Raw genomic sequence first — 23,385 nt, forward strand, 5'->3', positions numbered from 1 at the left:
GTTTATCAAGTGCATTAGAAACGGTTTCCCGCAAGCATGAAATCACGTTGATTAAATTATTCTCAAAAGAAATAGGAACGGTCAACTGAACCTTTTTGCTGACTGATGTGATTCAGAGACCGATTTTAACATCAGCAGAACACCAAACTTTTCAGTGGTCTATCTGGTAAAAAATGCAATTGCATCTTACAGCACACGACGTCCACCATGTACTTTCCTACTCAACTTTGGCGTGGTCTATCACCATTAGCCAGACACTAATGTTCAACATTAGAGAAAGCCTGAATTTCTGTATATTCACGGTGTGACAAAAGAGAGGGAAGTCTTAATTGGACCATCAGGAACAAAAATTCAACTTTCAAAGGCAAAATAACAATGATACTGAAAGGTTCAGAGAAATAACCGGCACAAAAATTACAAAATAGAAGTAACACGAACGGAGTGATCAGCTGAACCAGTTAAAAAAATGGGCAATGTTGGATGCCAATCTACCGTGGTTATACAAGCACTATGTGGAAGTGTCTTTAGTCCACCCAAGTTACTCTGGACCTGAAAATGCGTCATGTCAAATAAAGACTTGAGGATGCTCATCAAAAGAAAAAATAACAGTATAAGACTCATACAACAAGCTTACATGGTATATGGGTGACCTAGTAGAGCTCGAGGTGACTAGTAGCCTCTTTCCATGGGAGTCCAAAGCCATTTCGTGTCTAGGTATTCTCGTGCTCTCACAATTACAGAACCTAAAAATGAATGAGATAAAAAAAAAATATTTAAGGATCTTTTCCTCTCAAGACCGGCAGACTCCAGTACGAATTACAAAACCATGTCTGCATACAGAACAAGTTAAAAAATGAGCAGTCCATATTGATGCATGTCATTGCTTGATGTAACATATTATATGAGTAGATCAGCTCATCCTGATGCATTCCCACATATATACATGTAAACAGGTGGTTGCCTAGGTTGAGCCTACATGGAGTCAACCTGCTATGAACAGAAGCAACAGCAATCTCCAAAAAACAGTTCATAACCTCCAAAGAAGACAGTTTAGTGTCATAATTGATAATGCTGTACTCTAGATATGATATATCACAATCATCAGCATCTTCTCCAGCAATAATACGATACTTGATCAATCTACATGACATCATTCCTACCATTAAATGGCAAAATCTCTGGTCCCCCTTCTCGCCAAAAATTTGCAAGTTGTCTATAGGCCATTCGAGTTACTTCATTTTGTTTTGCAGCATACCAGAAGGGAAAACCAAGCAACGTACCAGTGATTCCTTGGCAAGTCACATAAACAGCCAAGACTGATGTGAAAGGACTGAAAACGTTGATATAACCAAGAAATCAAAACCCAAAAGGGAAACTTAACCACTGTTTCAGCAATCCTTGCCGCCACCACTACATATAATCATCCTCACCCTACCATGACCCATGATATTATGGTCACTCTATCTAACTATCACATCATTATCAGAACCTGCAGTGGCAGCTCCAAGGAGTGACTGCTATAGTTCTTAACTTAGGATATTGTACGAATTGTACAGGCTTAAAGTAAAACTAGTCATGATGTATTGTTACAGCATAATTTCTCACAAATTCTACAAACAAGACTAAGATTTATCCATTTTAATTTTGAGAATCCTTTTCATATGACATAGGATTTGTCATCATCCACCATCCTCATTCATATTGTGCAAAAAATTGCAACCTACAGAAACAGTGGTTCACTTGCATACCTGCTATAGTCTCTGGACCAAAGAATACGACCTTGATTATGCAAGCTCCATTCAAATATCTGTGATATAACAGAACGTGAGCAATTTCCTGTCAAGATCTATAGTGATGCTAGCACATAGGCCAAGAAAGCAGAACAACTGGAAGCTAAAGTCTACAAGGAAGAACAAGGTAAAGCTGAACCGAAGGCTTAAAAAAAAAATTCTGATATTTAACTAATGTTGTACAAAGAATCATCCACATGATAGTTACTGACAATCTTCCACGATATTAAGTACAATAGGCAGAAAAGAGAAAAGGGTTCAACAATTCATCCTACCTTTGGTTACATTAGCAAGTTTATTATCACTAAAAGCTGTGGAAAAAATACTTGCCTTGCCATCACAACCAAGACTGAATATGCTTGTCTCATCAGGGCCAAATTGCACAGAACTAACAGCTGAATCATGGGCAGGCCAGCCAGTAATTTGCAGCCCCGCAGACATGTCTTGTCCCCATTAAGGAAAAAATTGGATTCCCATAAGAAAAATATCTACTAAGAGAAACTGTATCCTTACAAGTCCGCGAAAATCACACCATTTTCCTTTATCAAGCAATATGAAACACTTGTGCAAAGTTAACCACCATTCTGCAATCGAAATTTTCTTACTAGAATACGCTCAAAGATGTCAAACAGATAGTCTGCTGCAGGCTACCAAGTATGCAGTGTCATATGGAAACAGTTGTATTTGTATAGATAATAGTTAACACCAGTGCTCAGGTTTTTCCTATCCTCTGATGAACTTGATTTCTTACTTTATAGTTTATACTTGCATTCTTTTTTCTTTCATAATTAGAAAAATATCATAATCAGGTCTTTCCCTTACATTTATTATTTGATGTTTCTTATTAACTTATGATCCAGAAATTATATGCTACTCTCTCCACTATATATATATATATATATAGAGAGAGAGAGAGAGAGAGGAATTTGTGCTACAGCCTTTTGACATACAAATTAACAGAAAAGACTTTCGCACTTTTTCATTTTTTTGAATGACCACCCAGTGCAGCTCTGAGAAGCGAATTCTAGCCATTTTACATTTGCCAATTTCCACTACACTCCTAAATAAGTGAAAGTTCCAAGTTCAAGGAATGGGCGTTGGTCCATCGGTGCCTGAGGGGCAATCATCTGCGCCAGTGTATAAAAAGACATTGGAAATGCTGACTGTTTCAAGGACATTGAAGCTCAACTATTTGAGGAAGATTGGCAACCAACTTTCATGAACTTAATCAGAAGTGCATAGGAATCTATAAACATATTTATCATGATATCCTCCTGAATTACTATCCATTAAATTGTCAGACCAAGTCTGACCTATAAGCTCATTGATCTCACAAGGACAACAAGAGACATAAGACAAAATAACAAGGTAAAATAGGCTCGTACATGCTAAGCCACCTATGAAGTAGGATACCAAACATGTGAATCATTCCATCAACTGCTGATGCTGCCAAAATCTTCCCATTGTGATTAAAACAGACTGAAGTAATTGCTGGTGGATCTTCACCCAGAGGAAGGACTGTCTTCAAGAAAGTACAAAATCAACTTGAACAATAATAATCACTTTTACAACTGCAAGAACAGTTCAAAATATGGGATACTATAACTTCTTTGAAGCTAAAACACATACCATAGATTTCCATGTCTTCAAGTTCCATACAGTTAAAGATGCATGTCCCCATTTGTCAACATTATTTAGGCCATGCCTGTCAGCGACATATCAAATAGAGATACATAAACACACCGTATATGTCATTCCATGAATTCACAATTGGCAAGGAAAAGAGAACCAGAATGCATGAACTGGTCTAAAATTCCATAAGAATCAGAACCACAACCATGCTTTATAAGATGATGATTTCACAAAAATCCTACCGTACAAAGAGAGATCTTAACAAAAATGTTGCTTAGCAAGCCAATAATCGATACATATTTAGAGTCATCAGCATAAACTGATAGTCTTTTTGCCATAGCTCATTGATCTAAGTATAAAGTAATCTCTACTAAAAAAAATGTCATGTCAGGTGCAGGGTGTTGGTGTGTGGTGTTTTTTCTCGCAAAATATACATACGGATATCATAATAGATGTAGCATATCCCAGATATATTTCATATAATATATGTAAACATGTTTACCAGAAGATCAAAAAGACAGGAAGTCATATCAGAGTTTGCTTGACCACGATCTGAAACAGCAAATATAGATAAGTGTCTGCCTGCTGGCAGCTAACAAAACCCCCTTTCATTTTTTCATATTAAAATAATTTATTACAAAAATGAACAAAACCAAATCCAGGTGACTTGAGTGGTAAGTATTTATTTTTTTAACTAGTTGACTCATTTTTAAGCAGTCAAACCAAGCACACAATAACTTGGACCAATTCTTCTTTTGGTATTTATATTAGCACCTGTCAATGTTCATCAATCTATTGCAGAAGGAGATTGGCAATTTTAATGATCCAAACAAGATCAAATGGGTAGATAAAATGACATACAAGACACCTGCGGTGCCTCCATAATTTCAATTAACATTGTTAAGGTCAACTGGTAATAACTAAAAGCTAAGTTAAAAATATACCAGTTCAGCAAAATATATATGGATCATCTAAAAGCCCATATAGGGAAAAAGAATATAAAAGCCCAACTAAAAAAAAGAAGAACAATCGGAAAAACAATCAATCTACAAATACCAATAAAAAAACACTTCCTGTACTAATGACTTAAGAAGGCTTGGATCAGAGGTTTATCCTATTCCTCTAAAGAAAATAACTTCCAATCTAAAATACTAGTAAGGTTTTTCTCTATCCAATGAAAAGGGAAAAAATGTACACAACCTTTAAAGGAGGTTGCAAATGGGTCAGATCCAGGGATACAAAAGTACATCAGTGACTGGATTAGAATCAAATATGAAACAGCCAAAAATAGTAAAAAACCCTTCCACAGATCCGGACCATTTGCATTCTTACCTTGAGGACTGATCTACTAAAATAGACAAAAGAGTATCAGGGTAATAAAAAATAATATATTTAGTAAGATTTACTATGGATTGCTTTAGAAATTTGTCCCCTAGAGCAGAATCTAGCATGAAACAGCCACTTTAATGAAGCCATTGTGAGATTATCAAGAATACCATTCTCATCACATGACACAACATACACGGGTTGTTATTATCACTGAGTCCAGGTTTAGATGCTTAACTAGAAGCTGTAAAGCATGCTTCTCAGTTTACTGTACTAGGTAATTGCAGATTCACATATGAAATATATGAGCAAAAATTACTTGTGAGTTTGTGGCATTAGGCAGTATTTCTGACTCCACATCTTTACACCTCTATAACTGATAGGACACAAATGTTGATAAACTTTTCATGGACCAGCAAAAGTTCACTGAAAATGGATTATACGCAGTAGAATATTATGATGAAAAGCACAAACAGTATTATTTAACAGGAAAACACTAAAAAAAGCACATAATTCAGGAAACAGTTTACCCCTTAGATGCAGCTGCAGATACAAAGACTGGATCTATGGGACTACACTTCATGTCCAAGACACTGCAAATGAACAGTTCTTAGGGAAGATACCATAAGACAACTAATTTAAAATCACAAAACTCAGAGTCAAAGTATGAACCTTGGAAATGCCGCAGTAGTCGTGAAATCACATACCACTCGCTTTGCATCCACATTCCATGCCTTAATGCCACCATCAGCAGTTCCTATGAGCAGCTATTGCCAACAGCAATCAAGAAAATGGAAATGTCAAGTATACATGCCAATTTTCAACAAGGAAGAATGAATTGATTTGGCAAAAACTAGAGGTCCATGCACAAAAGCAGTCTCCTGCGTTTAGCACAAACTTACCAACCGATCGGACTTGCATTCCCATTCAAGAGACATGATCTCAGCTCCACAATATATGGTTGCATTTCTTGATGTTGATACCGACGAATCATATGTCCAGATTCTTTTTCCATAGATGTCACAACAAACATTAAAGTTATTATGGTTATAAAAAAATAATAAGAGATTCAGAGAAACAGCAAAATTTGTTGGTCAAGCCTAAAACCAATAAGATTAAATGTTTAAATATAATAAATACCTTACAGTTCCATCTGAAGAAGCACTTGCAATATTTGTCCCGGAAGCAGAAAAACGGCACCTGCTAATCGGACTAGTATGTCCCAAAAATGATTCCTGCAAGCTACAGAGTTTGGTAACGCAAGTGCTTGAAATAGAGAAAGGAACAAGGGAAAAGGAAAATATGGATGAAAACACTAAGAATTGGAAAACACCACACTAAGAATTTACTAGTAGTTTGTAGACACCTGATGTTTCACTTTCACTTCTGAAAAATCTTCCTCCCTCTGCACATCAGGTTCTGCAGCAACAACTAGGATTAGTGAAATCAGCATTTTTAAAGGTACAACTTTTCTAATTCCATCAGGAAATCCTTTAGCAAACTACAACTAGAAACATTTTTTTCAGGGGGCTAGGAAGGGAATTGCACTGAAAAATGCTGCACGTTATATATATATATATATATATATATATGACATATTCACACATACAGCATACATATAATGTATGTGAGAGAGAGAAAAAGAGAGAGAGAGAGAAAGAGAGAGAGAGAGAGAGAGAGAGCATGTTCATCAAATATGAAATACCTCTTAGGAGCCTTAGAATTTTTTAGGTTTCCTGCTTGAACTAACCTAGTACGTGTTTATTCCCTCCATCCTCCCCACCCCCCCCCCCCCACCCCCCCCACCCCGGCACCACACACACACACACACACATATATATATAATATAGGAGCAACAGAGAGACATATTCACCACGTCACCTGTCAGGACCCTGGGAAAACATAATTTTAGTTTTTTGTGTTTGATCTTAACCAGTAAATGTTCGCTTCATTTTGTATCTTGTAATCCACAATGGTTGACCATGCACAACTTGAGGGAAGCTGCCAATATTTCCATGTTATTTAAAGTATTGTTGCTGCCACAAGCGATAGCACCGCAACCATCGGCATCAAGTTAGTTTACTCACAAGTTAGCGGTTGTAATATCATAATATTCGGTATATGTTAACACCACTAACAAGAAGTGCAACTTATAAATATTTCCAGTCACAAATAAAATATTTTCAAAATATCCAGATAATACATCCAAAGATTTTCAAGCCTGCCAATAAATGCCACAAAAAATTTTGAAAACATTGCTGAAAATTAAAATGTCATGATATTATCCAAGATATCCCAACATTTTCCCGAGTCCTTCAAAAAAGTCCCTTTTTCCATTTTTTAAATTTTTTTATTTTTCGTTTTTATGTTTTTCAAAAAGTCGTAGACTTCTTTTTTTTTATTTTTTGCAAGAAAAGAAATAGAAAACCTATTTTCCAATTTCTAAAAATTTTAAAACTTTTCCTGGTGTTTTCTCCCAAGAGAAACATTCAAAAACTACCTCCTTAGAGAAACCCCACCATGAAATTGCTCAGATCGACATCGGTGACTATGATATTTCAAAACATTGTATACACAGTCTATAGCACTTGAACTGTGCATTTTGAAGGCAATTTGTATCCTTGATTATTTCCCTCCTCCTTGGGAAAATATGGACTCAGGGATGCACCTCAATCACTTCTTCGACCACTGATGATAATAATCAAGATGCCCGATGATATCACTAGGACGAGAAATGAAGAGAGAACAACTCGAGCAATTTTGTCTATTTAGATCACCAGTTTATGGATCATTTTGCCAGTTGTCATACGCTGTCAGCAAAACAGTGCATAAGTATGCAAATCTATTTCTCGAAATATATCCAGAAGCTGAAAAGAAACAAGAAAAAAAAGAGCAGCCAATTCATCAGATTTCTTAGAACATTAGCTGAAGTTTGCCTTCAATATTCTAGATAACTTAGTGGAGATGGCAAATCAGCTTCATTTTTTGTCATCAGGACTAGTTTAGTTCTTGAACATGGTGTTCCTTCAACATTAGGGAAAAACAATGTGACCCATTTTCCTATTTAGGAAGCCATAGGATGGAACTAGAAAATGTTTTGACAGTCCTTGATCCGCAAGATTGCCAGCAACCAACCTTTCAAATGAGGCTCATTTTGACACAACTTTCTATATAAACATTCATTGCATTTGCCAAAAAGCTCAAAACCTACGGTATCTCACACTAGGTGATTAACAACAAAAAATGAGACAATTTTTCACTTATTCCTATGTGATCCTGATCTAATCAACATACAATTTAGGATACACCATATAGCATCCAGTGGTTGACATCACTAATTCTCAATTTCATGAAGAAACCACAAATTGCAGGAGATTTTCATTCAAAACGTTGAAGCTTAGAAGATGCAATTAACAACTTGGTACACCAATGGAAATTACTAAAGTCAAATAAGCATCTCTAGCATGAGAAATGTCCAATATTTCCGTTGAAGCCTTTGTGCAACTACATCATGCTCTCTTCTAGCATAGAAACAAGTGTGTTGTCCATACACGTGAAAGGACATAAAACAGAAGAAATAGTTGTGGAATAAGTTCTAGTCTAACAAATTTTCCTTCTCTTTCTAATCAAATGCAAATAAACCATACACACGCTAAGGAAAAAGCAAGAACCTGAATCAACCCCCTCATAATGAAGTACAGAGGAACCCATTGCTCGAACATTTTCAACCTGATGCTGTGAAGAACTTGAGCTGCAATCTGATTCAGGCTGTGGCAGCTTTGTTGAATGGTTTAAATAATCTGGGTGATCCAGATGTTGCAGTTTGTCTTCTGTTCCACCAAAATGCGAGGTAGAAGCAGTATCAGCTACCTCTTGTGAATCCTTGAAAGCAACAATTCTCCTATCAACTGAGTCATCTAGTGAAGTTTCTGATGAAGGTTCTTGCCCAGTGCAGTTCCTTTGCAGCACATTTGCTGGGGAACTAATCACCAAAGTAGCAGTAACTTGCAGTCAGAAAATAAGTTGCCAAGAGAGTCAGTCAGCAGAGAAACCAAGCAAAGAAGATCCCAAAAAGCCTACTCAGCTTTGAATGACCCAAAAATAAGTAATTAAAATGTTAGCTTGAAGCTTTGAATCTATGAAACATTAGCTTCAAGAACTCAAAAAAACTAAAAATTCAAAAGACAGTAAAAATTTAAAAGACAAGTCATATGATTAGAACAATTGAAATACCAGAGATATTTTATTACCACATAGGTTCAAGATTTGCACCTACAAAATAAACTAGGGAGACCAGGCAGAGCTTTTCATCACATGGATCAGAAAGCAAGTAGAACTAATTTTAGCATTGTAGCTTACACAGTTCATGTCCCAACATCATATACATGTATTCGCATGTGGTATAGAAAAGAAGAAAAAATGCACCAAGAATTTAAAAATGCAAAATTTGAAAGGAAACAGCACAAGGACACTGAAAATAATTGCCTACCTCCTCAATTGGGAAAGCTGTGCCTCTTTGGTTTCCAATAATGCTTGAAGTTGTGTCAATTGCATATTTAACTGTCGTATGTCTTTCTTCAGATACTTAATATTACTCTTTTCTGTGCTAAGCTTCAGCAGAGCAGGGATGCGTTGTTTGGTCAAGGGCATACGCGATTACAGCATTTGTGAAAGCCCTTAAAATCAAAGACATTATAGTGGCAACAGCAGGAACAGAACATTCAATGATTCTAAATGTGCAATTACTAGAGTTTTAGACGGTTAATACCAAAGTAAACATCTATAGTAGCAACTACAGATATAGGTGCACTTCAGGTTCCATACATAGAAGGACACTCCTCCGGCCTTTCATCCAGGCCCCATTCAGGAACCATATGCAGCCCATTTTTCTAAATGGGTCTAAAATTAGGTCCATGAATAACACAAACATGATATGCTTGAAGTGCAGTAAATAATTAGAATCATGGTAAAACAGGATATGAGTACCACCAAGCATCTCACTTAGGAAATTCCTGAAGGAGAGAAGCAAGGCATCAGACCATTCTTTTGAGAAGTACACACGAAACTGGGGATCCAAGCTTGCATTTTTCAGGTACGGGAGAACTGCATAGCATGTTTAATAAAGATAATTAACAACTAAGAAAACTTAGGCATCCAAAGATTTTGGAAACATAAACAGATACTGACCAAACCATAGGGTCCAATCATCTGCTTTTTGAAGCAAACCATTTCCATGTTGTTCAAAGAATTCTACCACCTTATCTTTCCTTCCAGCTTGTAATGCTTGGATAATATAAAAACGCAAAACTGAGGTTTCCAATTTGGCCAATGTTGTAAGAAATGTTGTGTCTGAGGGTGCAGTAAAGCACCGTCGGAGGAATCTGATCAGGGCAACTAACTTTTCAGCTTCAAACTTACGTACATACACTGAGAAAATCAAATCTAGTATCTTCTCTACTTGAAATCCTTTGCCAATATCGGTGGACAACTCTGACTCAAATGCTTGCAGAGTATTAGTAAAACCTCTAAATACAAGAAATTCCCTTACAAGCTCCTCCGCATACTGGATATTGTCCATCTGGCCTGTAAAATAAGATGGTGTCAGATAACGAAACACAATTAGCACCTCTATCTGTTAATTGCATCTTACACAAGAGTATTCGGACAGAAATAAATCTGCCTGAGACTATAAAGCTACACTCATATCCGTCTCACCCAACCACCACAGTACCAGCGCTTCCTGACAAGCTCTAATATGATGCACGCGAATTGGGCTTAGAATGACACCGAGACAGTTCAATTCCTACCTAAAGCTGGTGTTCAAGGGACTGCCTTCGATTTTGATGTGTCTAATACTTCAACTCGATCAGTTGATAGATGGATAAATTGATGCTCTTCCATTCTCATTGCGCTGTCCCTAAAAGTTTCTGACACCACGCGATATGGATTCTGCCTCACAATCTTTAAAAACTGGATAGGAAAAGGAGAAAGAAACAAGAGAAAACATGAAAAATAATTTATAAGCTTCAATAACTTGCGCCATCTCAAATATGGATACCGATTTTGTCGCAATCTTTTGAAACTAAATAAGAAAAGAAGAAAACGCGAACAGAACACGGAAATTTATTTATAAGCTTCACATTTGACTGAGACAACCGGAATCAAATAGTAATGAGTCACAGACCAGCTGGATCGACTCGGGGAGCTAAAAGAAAACAAAATCATGCTTCAAGAATGAATTCATCACTGCAAACGTGCACTCGTTCCTATGTTTTGGTTGGGAAACACGAATAGCTGACCAGTCACTCTATAACTTCACAGACTTCTGCATAATCTCCATGCCTTCGGTCCATAAACACCATGTCCACTATTGCACCTAAAACGATTAGAACTTGCCTCACCTACGCAAAGTCGCAAACGCCCTAACGAGAAAAATGCGATATACAAAAACGTGAATGGATCAAAATCTAAAAACAAAAAACAAGAAAAAAGACCGTAAGCAAAGAAGCAAAAAGTCACAACACTTTCTTCTGCCGAAATAAAAGAAAATCTATATAGGAATTTTGACTGTACATTTTTCCATCCGCCGGATATCCGGGAGAAAATGAATTCACTGTCTCACTCTGCTAGCGAGAAGAATTACCGTCAGCGAAAGCTCTGTTTCAAGAGAACACGACTCTAGTTTGCTAACCTTGCGGCATTGGTTTCCGGATCCATTAATCGATCGTGATGTATCACTAAGGAACGCGAGATTTACGGCAATTTACCTCAGAAAGAAGGCGAAGAAACATCCGCCATTCCACAATGAGCTTTTAATCACAAATCAATGGGAAAAGAAACCCTAAAGCTGTCACAGAGAGAGAGAGAGAGAGAGAACGAGCTACCGGCGAGAAAGAATTCGGGTAGATACAAGGTAGTGGCACAGCTTCAAGAAGATTACAATAACCCGCCACGAAACTTTAGTTATTTACCGGGAACCGGCCTGCTTTCTTCTGGACTCTCGACGAGGCCATCTCAGGTTTGTAACGGTCGGTCGTGCAGCGCGCGAACGATCTGTCCAAGCCTCCCTAGCAAGAGCCGGAGCTCGTCGTCTCTGCAGCAAATTATAGCCGTCCATCTTTCCTGTTTCATGCGCCGGTCCGTTCATCTTATTCAGTGGGTGCGTTCATCCAATTCAGTGAATTCTCGTTAGGCAATTGCTCCTTTATACGGTCGGAACTTCATAAGTAGTAATTATAATTATCAATACAATCGGGCAAGCAAGAGAGGTTTGAACCTTGTAATTACTGTTACTTTCTTTCTAGTGTGTTATTTATCTTGTTTGTTTATAAATGGTGATAAGCACGATACTTGAGTTGAACTATGTATAGTATGCAAGGTACAAACATCTCTCGACAATCAGCGCTTCGTTCGGACCTCAGGGACTCGTGTAGCTTCGTTTTAGAACCAAAACAGCTGGTAGTATGTTTCTTTTTTTTTTTCAAAAAGAAAAGGAAAAGACTTTCTCTATATCGATCATTCATTTTGACATAAGAGCAGTACAAGATGTGAATTTTACAGTTCCTATAATTATCTCAACTTAAAAGCAAAGCTAGAAAGAAACTTCGGGATGGCTGAATCATAGAAGAGAGATGAATACATTATCTAAAGGGGGCCGCCATCCAACAAAGAAAGAGCTGGCTTCACAGAGCTTACTCATCTTTTCAGGGGCACATTTCGGGCTCCCAATTATTGAATTGCTTCGATGATTCTATATATCTCGATCAGGGGAGAGATCAAGGAAAATCTCATCCTGACTTGGTGAGTCCTTTCTTTTGTGATGAGCTGTTAGAGACCAGTTCTACGTTTGGTCTATGTGAACGGAGGAGAAAGGAGAACTCAAAAGGAAGAGGATTGGAACATCACCTTATTGAGAAAGAAATGCAGAAAGGGAGCCGCAAGGCTTTCAAGGGCCAGCGAATGGTGAGGGCGAAAAAAAGGGAAGGAGGCCGTCAAAATTCTGCCAGACCGACCGACTAGAAGGTCAATCAATTATTCCTTTTATGTTGATAAGGCAAAACGCTTTCTTTTAAAGAAGCGTCTGGTTTTCATCTTTCTTATGTGAGTTAAACGTAAACGTATCCACGTTGAGATAAGCTACACGGTTCAATTTACTTCTCAAAAAGCCAACCAACAAAGAGTGACTTAACTACCGCCTATTCCAACATACAACACAACCAAATGGCTCACGGCTTGTTCTCCATGTAAACTTTTTGTATTCATATTCATCACTGGTGCTTAAGAGGGGAGACGTTTCAAGTGAAGTGGCGGAATATCCTACACTACACCCCCAATGCATGTTAGTTAATACATTAATGGTTTCACTTCAAGGAGAGTTGATGCCCATTCGAGAGAACACAACCGGCTCGTTCTGCACATTCGGACTTCCATTTATCTGCAACACATGCACGCTCACATAGATAGAACCATCAACCAACCCCAACCCAGTAGGTCACACTTAGTCGGAGGGTCATTGTTGTTAAAATTCCAATAGATCGGCCGATTCGAGTCAGACCCTTTTTATTCAATACATGTTTTAATCGAAGGAGGACAAAATGGTGCATTTTCATAATTTTATTATTATTTTTTTGCTTTTCAGCCTTCTGATGTGTTATGATGAGAAGTTTACATACTTTGTGAATGATCTGATTCTGATTCATTTCAGCCGATTCACTGAAGCGCTTGGCTTTCGAAACCAACTTTAATAACATTTGATTGGACATCAAAATTTCATGAAAGATGAATCACGTGGAGCTGCAGGCAACAGAGCCTCTGTGTGTGTGTGTGTGACAGGAGAATACATATAAACACCTGGAATAAAGATGACAGTGCTAAAACGAGAACAAGATCTGGCTAAGCTCTGAATAGAATAAGAGTCTAGAATACCTGTGTACACTGTGAATATAAACATATTTCGGAAGCAAAATACAGTTGAAGGCTACAGGAAATCAGATGGCTATATTTTTATTAAATAGTAGAAAACTACAAAAGGAAATTACGGAAAACTTAAGACCATTTTTCCTATGATGAGGGAGAGCCCCGACCACCAAGCCTTATGAGGGCAACGCCATTGGGAAGGGAGAGCCTAGTAACTAAGGAAGCTTGTACAATTGCGTAGCATTTAATAGAAACTGTGCAACCCAGACTTGGAAGCAATTTAACACATTTTTGCTTGGGATAGACATCATTTGGAGTCAGCCGATCTTGTGCTTTGAGGACTTCGATTTACCAAACAATGCTGACAGCATACTTTTGCTTCTTGCAGGGTTGCGAGGTATCTCACGCTGGCCACCATTGCCAAAAGACTTGTATGCAGGTAAAGATTTTGCAGACTCATTCGAATCCTGTAACAGAAAGATACTAACGCTATTATGTCTTTGCATCATAAACCGACAGTAGGTTTGCTTGCACTCTTCTATGCAGTAGAAGCACTTATCCCTACAAAAATAAGAATGTGATTCTAAACTACATGGTTATGCACATGAGTTGCAATAACGTCAGTGATCAGATGATTAATAAACCAGACCTGTTGCCAGGTCATTACACCTATATATAAAAAAGTTCTTCACCTGTTTGACAACCAGTAGGAAATGAAATCAATGGCAAGACTTCAACAGGTCCGTGGCAGAATGACAAAAAATGAAACGAAGATCAATTGTGAGACCCGACTCACGTTCAGGGCAAAAAATACTTGCAGTAAGAGGGCGAGAAAATTCAATGTTGTACTAAATTCCTAGAAACTGTGCAATGTGCAGAAACGGAGAAGCAAAAGTGCCATAATTATCAACTCTTTCCATATGTCTCCCATCAGCTCATTTAGAAACGGGAACCTTCCAGAACAGTTTGAATAAAAGTCAACCAACATCCCCTTCACTATGAAAATTTCACTGCAAACACCAGTCTTTGAGCAGCTAATTTTTCTCCTGATCTTTCTAGTTTGGAGTTAAACTCCAAAATTACAAGGAGACGATATGATGCTCAGGCTACACGTCCTATCGGACTGGTTCCATTAGAAAAGCCAGGACAACTAATAACTCATAGTGGAGGATCAAATATGTCAACCACAAAGCAACTCTCCCAAACATCTAGTCTTCAAATTCTGATGGAAGAAATTAAACCTTCCAGTGATTTGAGGAACTATCCAGCAGCTATGTGCTCAATAAAGTATGAAGTGGAGTGATCACTATGAAGTACGAACTGGATCAATTATGTCCACTACACCACTTGAGTGTAATAGTTTAGCTATACAAATGAGCCCATTTGATATGGCTTGTACATAAGCTCACCATACTACAATGTTTTTTTTTTCCCTGTGCTAGAGCAGTTGGGTTTGTTTGGATGGAGGGAAAGGGAGGGAAAGGGAAGGAAAGGAAGGGAAAGGGTAGTCAATCCTGTGTTTGGTTGGTTAATTAAGAAGGAGGGAATGGAAAGGAAAACAAAAAAACATGTTTGGTTGCAAGGGAAAGGAATGGAAAAGAAAGGATAACTTATTGCAAATCTAATGCCTCCAAAATTGGAGGGACTGAGATGGAAAGAAAAAGGGTTTTTCCTTTCCTTTCTATCCAAACAAGCTTCATAATGGTCTCTTTCCTTTTCCTTTCTTTCCCTCCTCATTCCCTTCCCCTCCCATTGTTTTCCTTTCCTTTCCATCCTCCTTTTCCTTTCCCTCCTCCCTTTCCTCGCCCTTCCCTCCATCCAAATCCAGCAACACCCACATTTATGCTTCATGGTTTCTGACTTTCATGTATGCAACATCATTATAAATTAAGCCGATGGCAGGATTATTTCCCTCATTTTCATTTCTTTTCTGAAGAAAACCACATTAAGAGTCTGTCAAATATATTCAACAGAACATAGAAGATCAAAGAGGTCGTCTTTTTTTTCTTAATATGTACATCTTCAATGCTTTACCCCAAAAGTGGAAAAAACAAGAGAGAACAATAGTGGAGGGAAGACAAAAAGTGAACAAAGGGGTACCTGCCATGCTGCAGCAGGGACAACTGGTTTTGAACTGGAATTAGGCCCACCATTAACTAGTGGAACCCGACCTGGAATGGGATGTAATGATGGAACGCCAGTTTCAGCATCTGCATGTACAAAATATTATGAGTTTATCAGGAAAAAGAACTTAGGCAAACTAACTTAATGGTAGACATGCAGAAAACAAATAATAATTTACTAGTGTACTGTTTCAATTCTACCATACCTGAAAGGCAAAATGTTCCCGGAGTTATTGTGGAAGCTATAGTATTTTCGCTGCTGCACACAAAATGTGTTTGAAATATTAACTTCATGGGACAAATAGTGATATTCAGAAACAAAAATATCAAACTTGAATCAGATGACATTGTACCTCATAGATGCATTTGATGCCCCAATTGAATCGGACTTTGTTTCAGATGCCAAGTGCCAGCAAAGGGTTTTTGATGGTGGTGCACCTACTTAGTCATAATAGAAAAGGAAAAAATATTTTAAAAAAAAAAGCATACAAAACAAACAACAATAACATGCATTTGGAGGATAAATGGCAAAGTAGATTGAAAACCATAGACAACTAACCAAGTGTTACAAACTGTGACTCATGACTTATAACCCCAGACTCATCTATGTTGTCAATCTAAGAACAAGTCAGGACTACAACCCATATTTTGAACAGCTGATGCAAGTCCATAGGTGACTCAGTCATCAGCATTCCAAGTAGACCATCACAACCTTCTCATACAGTGCAAATGTGTAAGAAAGCTCATTCTCTAAACAAGGGAAACATGGCATGTACCTGATCCATAAGGACGTGGCTTTCCAAGTTTATACTTCGGGCCTGCTTCACTGGTTTTCGAACTGGTCTGCAGCCTTTTACTTGCAGAACCTAGGTTTAAGTTTCAAAATTCAGATGTAAGCTGAAGTAACTGCCGATGGATGGCCAAAAAGAACCAAGAAGTTGTCTATCTAAGCTTGCATACTTGGTAAAACGTAATGTTTGTGATATCTTGGAATGACTGCAGAAAACTGCTGCTGCCGGAGACCTTCTTTATCTGTGTAACTTTGGCAAGTTTCAAGCCGCTAATATAGGCAGAAAAATTATATTTTATGATTTATACAGGCATGTCAGCAAAAAAACAAAAATTGCAAGTAGACCATGAATGGAAAAGTACCTGATCAAGGCATGTAACTTTTAAATCCATAGCAGAAATATCCAATGTTTGTTGTTCAAATAGATCTGTTAATTTGTAAGCAACAGTTCCAAGATGATCAACGGCATTAACCAATGCTCTCACAGTGTAATCTTTCAGGTTATCTAGGACCCTGCCAAATCAAGTGACACAGCTTTAGTGCAGTGATATCATCTTTCGTTTGCACAGAAAGTAGTTCAAGTGTGACCACAGTCAAAATTGTCTTCGTGCAGTGCCACTTCATAAGCCCAACTTCCAATGTGTGAAAAAAAATATCGGAAAGAAAGGTACATGTAGTAGAAAAATTTCGAGCATGCCCTTGTCCTTGGAAAGGCCCCTTGATCCACACACTATGAAAATTAAAGCTGAAATTGACATATCAAAGAAAATTGGTACTCTTATACTTACATCTGCTTCTGCTCGTTATGGACATAAGACTTTTCACAGTATTCAGCAGCAGAATAGAGTTGGGGCCTCAAATTTTTTAATTCCTGAAATGAGAAAGGAAGAAAAATAATTTAAAGCACAAGAAAATGACATTACCAGGAACAGAAAAACAACAAGTCTCAACAGTGAAATGCATAATAATTGTATAGAACTGAACTATAGACAACTGAGAAACAAATACTACTGGAGACCACATAGGCAATGTTTGTTGGACCCTACGGTCTGATCAGTCAGAAACAAGTATGAAATGTCAAAGTCATTGAGATGGAAGGTGCAAGGCAGGAGAGGAAGAAGCTGTGCCAAAGCCAATAAAAAAAGGTTAACAACTTAACATGAAGTAAAGAAAAAAAATCAAATAGGTGGTGTAAGAAGCTCTTCACGTTGAAAAAATCAAATAGGATAAGGAAGGACATAAAGAGCAGTGTTAGCCTTTCAAGTACTAAAGAACTCCCAAAACAGTGTTCTTCCATAACTTGAGACTGCAACTTATAAGTTATAGTTATATGAGCAAGTCATCAGCAACCAATTTTCATATTTTGCATGTTTCGACCCAACATTTTTATAGGTATCCAAGAATCATGATGGTTATCTCCCATAGTCCCATTTTGCATATAGTACAAATCATATTTTTTTGATAAAAATAACGAGCTTTATGTTAGAAGCTGGTTATCACCCATAGTCACATATCTTGTACATTAGAAGCTGGATCAGTAACAAGCTTTATGTTAGGCTGCTGATTTAGCCCGTCATTAGTCATGGTCGCTTGTTCTTTTATCATGTTTCGCTTCATGAGTGACTTCAAAAAGTTTGATCTCGCTTGAACGTGGATCATTCTAAAAGCAAAGGCGCTCAAAACAGATAAAATTTAAATTGCATGTGAGATCCCCTGCTTCCCCAAAGCTACCATTTTCCAGCATAATCTTCATCACACCGTTAAATGAACTCAAGTCACGCCCATGAAACGGAACCAAAACTAACACCTAAGATGACAGCTAGCTTCATGTAAACGTAGAAAAACAGAGGAAATAATAGGTAAGATGATGAACAGCATATTCGCTCCATTTAATTGTAAAAAAAAAAAAGAAAAACCAAACGGAACAAAAAGGACCCCAAATGCATCAAAATAAAGGAATTAGTGGTAGGTATAGATCTTGGGTTTAGATATTGAAGGTTGGAGAGGGGGAGAGCAGCACCTCCTGCTTTTATTTCCCACGAAATATAAAACAGTAGAGCACTTTCGAAAGCACGAACGCAGCAGAACCGTAATATAAACAGATCAAGTGCCGAATGATTAATAGACGAGCCCATAGGAGAACTAACCCCAGTTGAAGGGCCAAAAGACAGTTGTCAACCACCCAATGCAGGAAACAAGTTAGATCTCTCGGACAACCGAGCAAAACCAAGTTGAAGAAGCGAAATAAGAATTCATCGAGACCTGACCCATAAACTTGACACTCCAGCTAGTAAAACAGAACACAAATCACTGAGACTAAGGGAGGAAATAAGGAAGAGGGAGGCTTTAATCTTGAGCTGTTCAACCGGCAGTGTAACCAATACCTTCAACAACCTCCGGTGCACAAGAAGAAGAAAAGAGACCATTGAATTCGACAACTTCAGAAATTCAACCGATTAAAAGCACACACTCCCCAACTTTGGAGACCAGATGGTAGATAGCACTAAAGAAACGGTAAAACGATAAAAAGACAAACACCCAAGACGAGTACAACTGAAGCAGAGCAGGGGATGAGAAATGAAGGGGAATACCTGCAGAGCCTTCATGAAGCTCCTGCTCCTCTCCATGGACACCTCATCAAACGTCATTAACTGCTTCTCTGCCTGTAGATGCTGCATTGCTTCCTTCCCTCTCCCTATCACTCCCAAAAAACCAAAAAGAGGAAGACAACAAAACGTCACAGGGACTAGGGTTTCTGGCTTTCTGCAACGGCGATCAAGTCCCCGGATCTTCGAGCAATGAAGACGATGGCGGCACCATATTAATCTCTCCCTCCCATTTGATCAGAAAATAGTAAATTCTCTCTCCCTCCCGCTCTATCAAAGCTAGTCATTTATTTCTCTTCCTTTTCGCTATTTTCCTTTTTTTTTTTCTTAAAATAATTGCATTCTTTATTTACTTTTTTCACACGATAGTCGCTTCGCAGCAGTGGTGGTTGGTAGTAACAACTAATCACTCGAAAGCGGGCGGTCCCCAGTCGGTGGCGAGGTCCCCAGACCAGCTGAACCGCATTTGTAATCGGATCCATATCCAGATCCATGAGTATTTTAATGGATCCTGGATCGGGTTACTCTCTGTTCCTAAGAGGGATTCGAAGTTCTTGCCCATCTCATGTCCACAAGGTTTTAAACAACCAACTTCAAATCTCAAAATTTTAAGGTATTATAATCAAAATTTGCCCACAAAGTATGGACAAATTTGACAAGAGAAATATTATTTTAAGCATAAGCAAGAGTGACATCTCTACTTTGGGGAAAAAACATCTCTAGGTGGAAATCTTGATAATCAGTTAAAAAGCAACTTATATCTTGATAGCATTTAGATCCTCGGATTGTATAATAGAAATGAAATCCGCCGAGATGTTGTTGGATTGTTAAAAATTTAAAATCGGTCCCAACAACACTATAAACTGTTGTTAAAAACATCATAAACCATTCCTACACCATAAACTATTGTTAATGCTCACATAACATAGTGATTTTAATGACAGTTTTAAATATTTAGTCATTTGATAACATTTGATATCCAGCTGATATCTTCATTACCTGATGTGAGAATCTAAATTCAAATATTGAAACCACAAGCTTAAAGTGAACCTGCGACCTGTCACAATATATTGGGATTGAAATTCAGATGTATTGAAACCCGAGTCCGATATCATGTGAGATCTGTTTGTAGTTTCAGAATCGGATTCATATATGGTATGGCAGTTTATACATCTGGATTTGAATCCGGATTGGAATACAAATACATTCCTATCAAAGTAATTGGATTTGTAAAGCATGGAAATCGTAGGCGATCCATAGGACAAACGAGCGGACCCAGCTTGGACGTTAATGCGACAAAAAAATATTCAATTGGGAGTTGAAACTAAGAAAGAAATTATAAAGAGGCCAAACTTAGAGTAACAGTTTGTCATTTTTGTCGGCAATAAGTTCGATGTCTATGGGCTTCTAAGGAGCATTTGATTGCAAATATAAATATCAGATTTGATATGCCCCCCACTTCAAATTCATGGTTCTATCAAATCGAGGATTTTTAAGAGTACGATTCTAAGATTCATTCATATCTATAATCAAAGGGCAGGCCTGACTTCATATCCATTAACTAAAAAAGCAAAAGTTTTAAATTTTCGTTGTAGTTCATGCAAAGGTCCAAAGTGTGGGTTGAAATTGATAGAAAGTCCAAAATCTCGTTTGAAATTTATAGATCCGACGAGATCCAAATTTACACGAGAGGCATGCATGGCTTCTCTTTGACCTCACTCGGGATATGAGAGTCGACTAAGTGATATACTCATCAACCAGAGTGCCGAACTATTACTATTTACAATCCAAAATAATAGCGCACATAGGAGCCGAACTAATGATCTAACTCTCACCGACCCACCAACCAAATGAACTACCCTACGGCCCTCGGGACTTCCCACATGCCATGTCAATGGCCACTAGTCCTGGACACTGACTTGGAAGCTGGCAATCCATAAACTTTTCCACATCCATGTGATCAATAATTTTCATGAAAAAAAACATCAAAAACATTTTTTTTTTGTCATGAAATTCTTTTTCCATTTCATGTGCAACTCTTCAAATTGGAAAACTTGAAAAGAAAAAGCATGATTAGGGAAATAGCAAACATGGTAAAAGTTTTCTGGAAAAGAATTTGAAAGACGGGATTGTTACCGGTTATCTGTTTCATTCCCATATCTTTCTTCCCCTTTTTGGCGTCAACTTAAAAATATGGCATAGTTAGTTACCGATTGCTTTCACAAGGAAAAAATATATGTATAACAAAGTTAGTTATCGATTGCTTTCACAAGGATAGAGAAATTATAGGAAGTATTTTGTTGGCTTGCCAGTAAGATATCTTCACGTCAAGCAAGTGATTGCTTTAGTGGGGTTGGCACGACAGCTTGAAGGGCCGTTTAATTGTCAATTTTACTCTAAAAAATGAGATCATCAATATGTAAGTTGAAGTATTACGATGCTTATAAACACTAAAAACAAACTTTATACTTTTGAAGTTATTTAACAATAGAGACACTTTGTGTTTGTCCTATAAATTTATCCAATTATGAATTTATCCAAAAGATTGAAACGAGTTCATATAATAATAGTTTTAATATTTCGTATAAACTTGCCCTCACTAGTGAGACACCCACAAAGTGTCTTTATTACAATTTAACAAGAAGAAATCTGATCCAATTATCTAAACCGGACAGTCGAATCCACGTTACGTCCGAAACGGATCGGGTGCCAAGAAAAATACAACAAAACCTTGCTGTTAGGGTTTTGGATTTATATAATTGGGTTAAATCTTTATCAGATCCCAGTTGGATATTAGACTCGGATTGTGTTATCGAACTGCGGACTAATTTTGAGTCCAATTAATAATAAAAAAACAAATTTAAAGCATCCCCAAGCACACTGGTCAACGGAATCTTCACATAATTTAAGAGAAACATTCACTGATTCCCATGCAATTTTTTAACTCTCTCTTTCTCGCTTATATGCAAATAAATGCTCGAGATTCGACACTCATCAAATTAATCCAGACTCTGGACAAAATCCAAAACCAACTTGAAGTTTAAATTTGACATCCGCACTAGATCCAAGAGACGCGATTCTCGTGGTCTAATCTAATGGTTACGTTGTAAATGCGATTAATTTTGCACGCACTCCTGATTTTAAGTTCGACAAAACGTGGAATTAACTTTTTCTTTTTTTTCATTTGAGCTTCAAAATTATTTTCATGTGGGCAGTTCTCTATCAGCAATTCTAGATGTATGACCACATCCCCAAAGATTGGGGTCACTTTCTAGGGCAAAAACTTTAGAGATCTAAACAAGTCGAATATATTTGATCACCCAAAGCCAGTTTAAGGAGATCTAAACAAGTCGAATATAAAATATTTTTTTAATATAAAATATATTTTTAATAATATATATACATATATTATATATATATAAATAATAATAATAAAAAAAACAATAAGACCCAATATATTATCGGGCCGAGGTATTGGGTACTCATCGGGTACTAGGCCCAATGCCCAGGCTTAGACATAAGACACCATGGTAATTCCCCTATCTCATAGGTTGCCTTTTTTAAAAGTTGAACACCCTTGGCATTTGAACCAGTGACTGGCTGCCTACTAACTACCGAAACAATCAGGTGCACTGTACTCCTGGAGACCTCGCATCGGGACCCCGCATGACTGTATCACTTGAAGATGGATAAAATGAACTAAAGAAAAACTTGTTGATAATGAAACGGATGAAGCTTCAAACAGTGGGCTACATGAAATTGACATCTTCAGATAATAGAAAGATGGTTTCCACAATTTGGTCCAAGCTATGATCCACTTGCTTCACAACTTGGGCTCCACTGGATTGAGCTGTAGATCACTTTGTCTCCAAGCAAATCAACTTCCGATGCAATCCACGCTGGGAGGTAGGGCTCCCTTCCCATATTATTTAAAAAATGAATGAAAAAAAAAAATCATAAAGTCTGTAACACAAAATTTTGGGAACTATGATCCCAAACCGGCTGTTTGGCATGAGAAACATTGTGTGAATATTCCACGAAGTTCCCCAAATATTGAGCTATATCCGTTGACTACTGGAACAAATGTTCCATGCATTTGTCTTAATATTCATCGCAAATTCGTGGAACACTTACACAATGTTCCTCATACCATACAGTTTGTAAGAGGATGTTTGGCAACAGTAGTAGTTTATTACTGTCCC

General features: G+C 37.6%; 2 protein-coding genes across 3 annotated transcripts; both read right to left on the reverse strand.

Annotated features, from left to right (window-relative positions):
* Nucleotides 1-24: 24 nt before the first annotated feature.
* On the reverse strand, nt 25-11,503 carry LOC116266897 (uncharacterized). Its single transcript, XM_031648354.2, has 16 exons — nt 11,322-11,503; nt 9,936-10,331; nt 9,729-9,851; nt 9,238-9,379; nt 8,420-8,730; nt 6,115-6,167; nt 5,889-5,983; nt 5,651-5,753; nt 5,421-5,515; nt 5,279-5,341; nt 3,420-3,495; nt 3,204-3,312; nt 2,121-2,233; nt 1,749-1,807; nt 635-743; nt 25-549 (listed from the first exon to the last, which is right to left on the reverse strand). Exons 1-16 carry the CDS (start codon nt 11,329-11,331, stop codon nt 415-417), a joined length of 1,992 nt encoding a protein of 663 aa, XP_031504214.1. The 5' UTR covers nt 11,332-11,503; the 3' UTR covers nt 25-414.
* Nucleotides 11,504-13,637: 2,134 nt separating this feature from the next.
* Nucleotides 13,638-19,459, reverse strand: LOC116266554 (protein ABIL1). Of its 2 annotated transcripts, none has more exons than XM_031647800.2 (9): nt 19,169-19,459; nt 17,366-17,448; nt 16,940-17,090; nt 16,748-16,847; nt 16,564-16,653; nt 16,141-16,225; nt 15,994-16,043; nt 15,765-15,874; nt 13,638-14,131 (listed from the first exon to the last, which is right to left on the reverse strand). In XM_031647800.2, the coding sequence occupies exons 1-9, from the start codon at nt 19,253-19,255 to the stop codon at nt 13,982-13,984; spliced, it is 906 nt and encodes a 301-aa protein (XP_031503660.1). In that variant the 5' UTR covers nt 19,256-19,459; the 3' UTR covers nt 13,638-13,981. The 2 variants fall into 2 exon arrangements, with proteins under 2 accessions (XP_031503660.1, XP_031503659.1); XM_031647799.2 differs by having other exon boundaries at nt 15,994-16,046; nt 19,169-19,458.
* Between the last annotated feature and the right edge of the window lie 3,926 nt (nt 19,460-23,385).

The sequence above is a fragment of the Nymphaea colorata genome, chromosome 13 (genome assembly GCF_008831285.2).
Source record: "Nymphaea colorata isolate Beijing-Zhang1983 chromosome 13, ASM883128v2, whole genome shotgun sequence".
NCBI classification, from domain to species: Eukaryota; Viridiplantae; Streptophyta; class Magnoliopsida; order Nymphaeales; family Nymphaeaceae; genus Nymphaea; species Nymphaea colorata.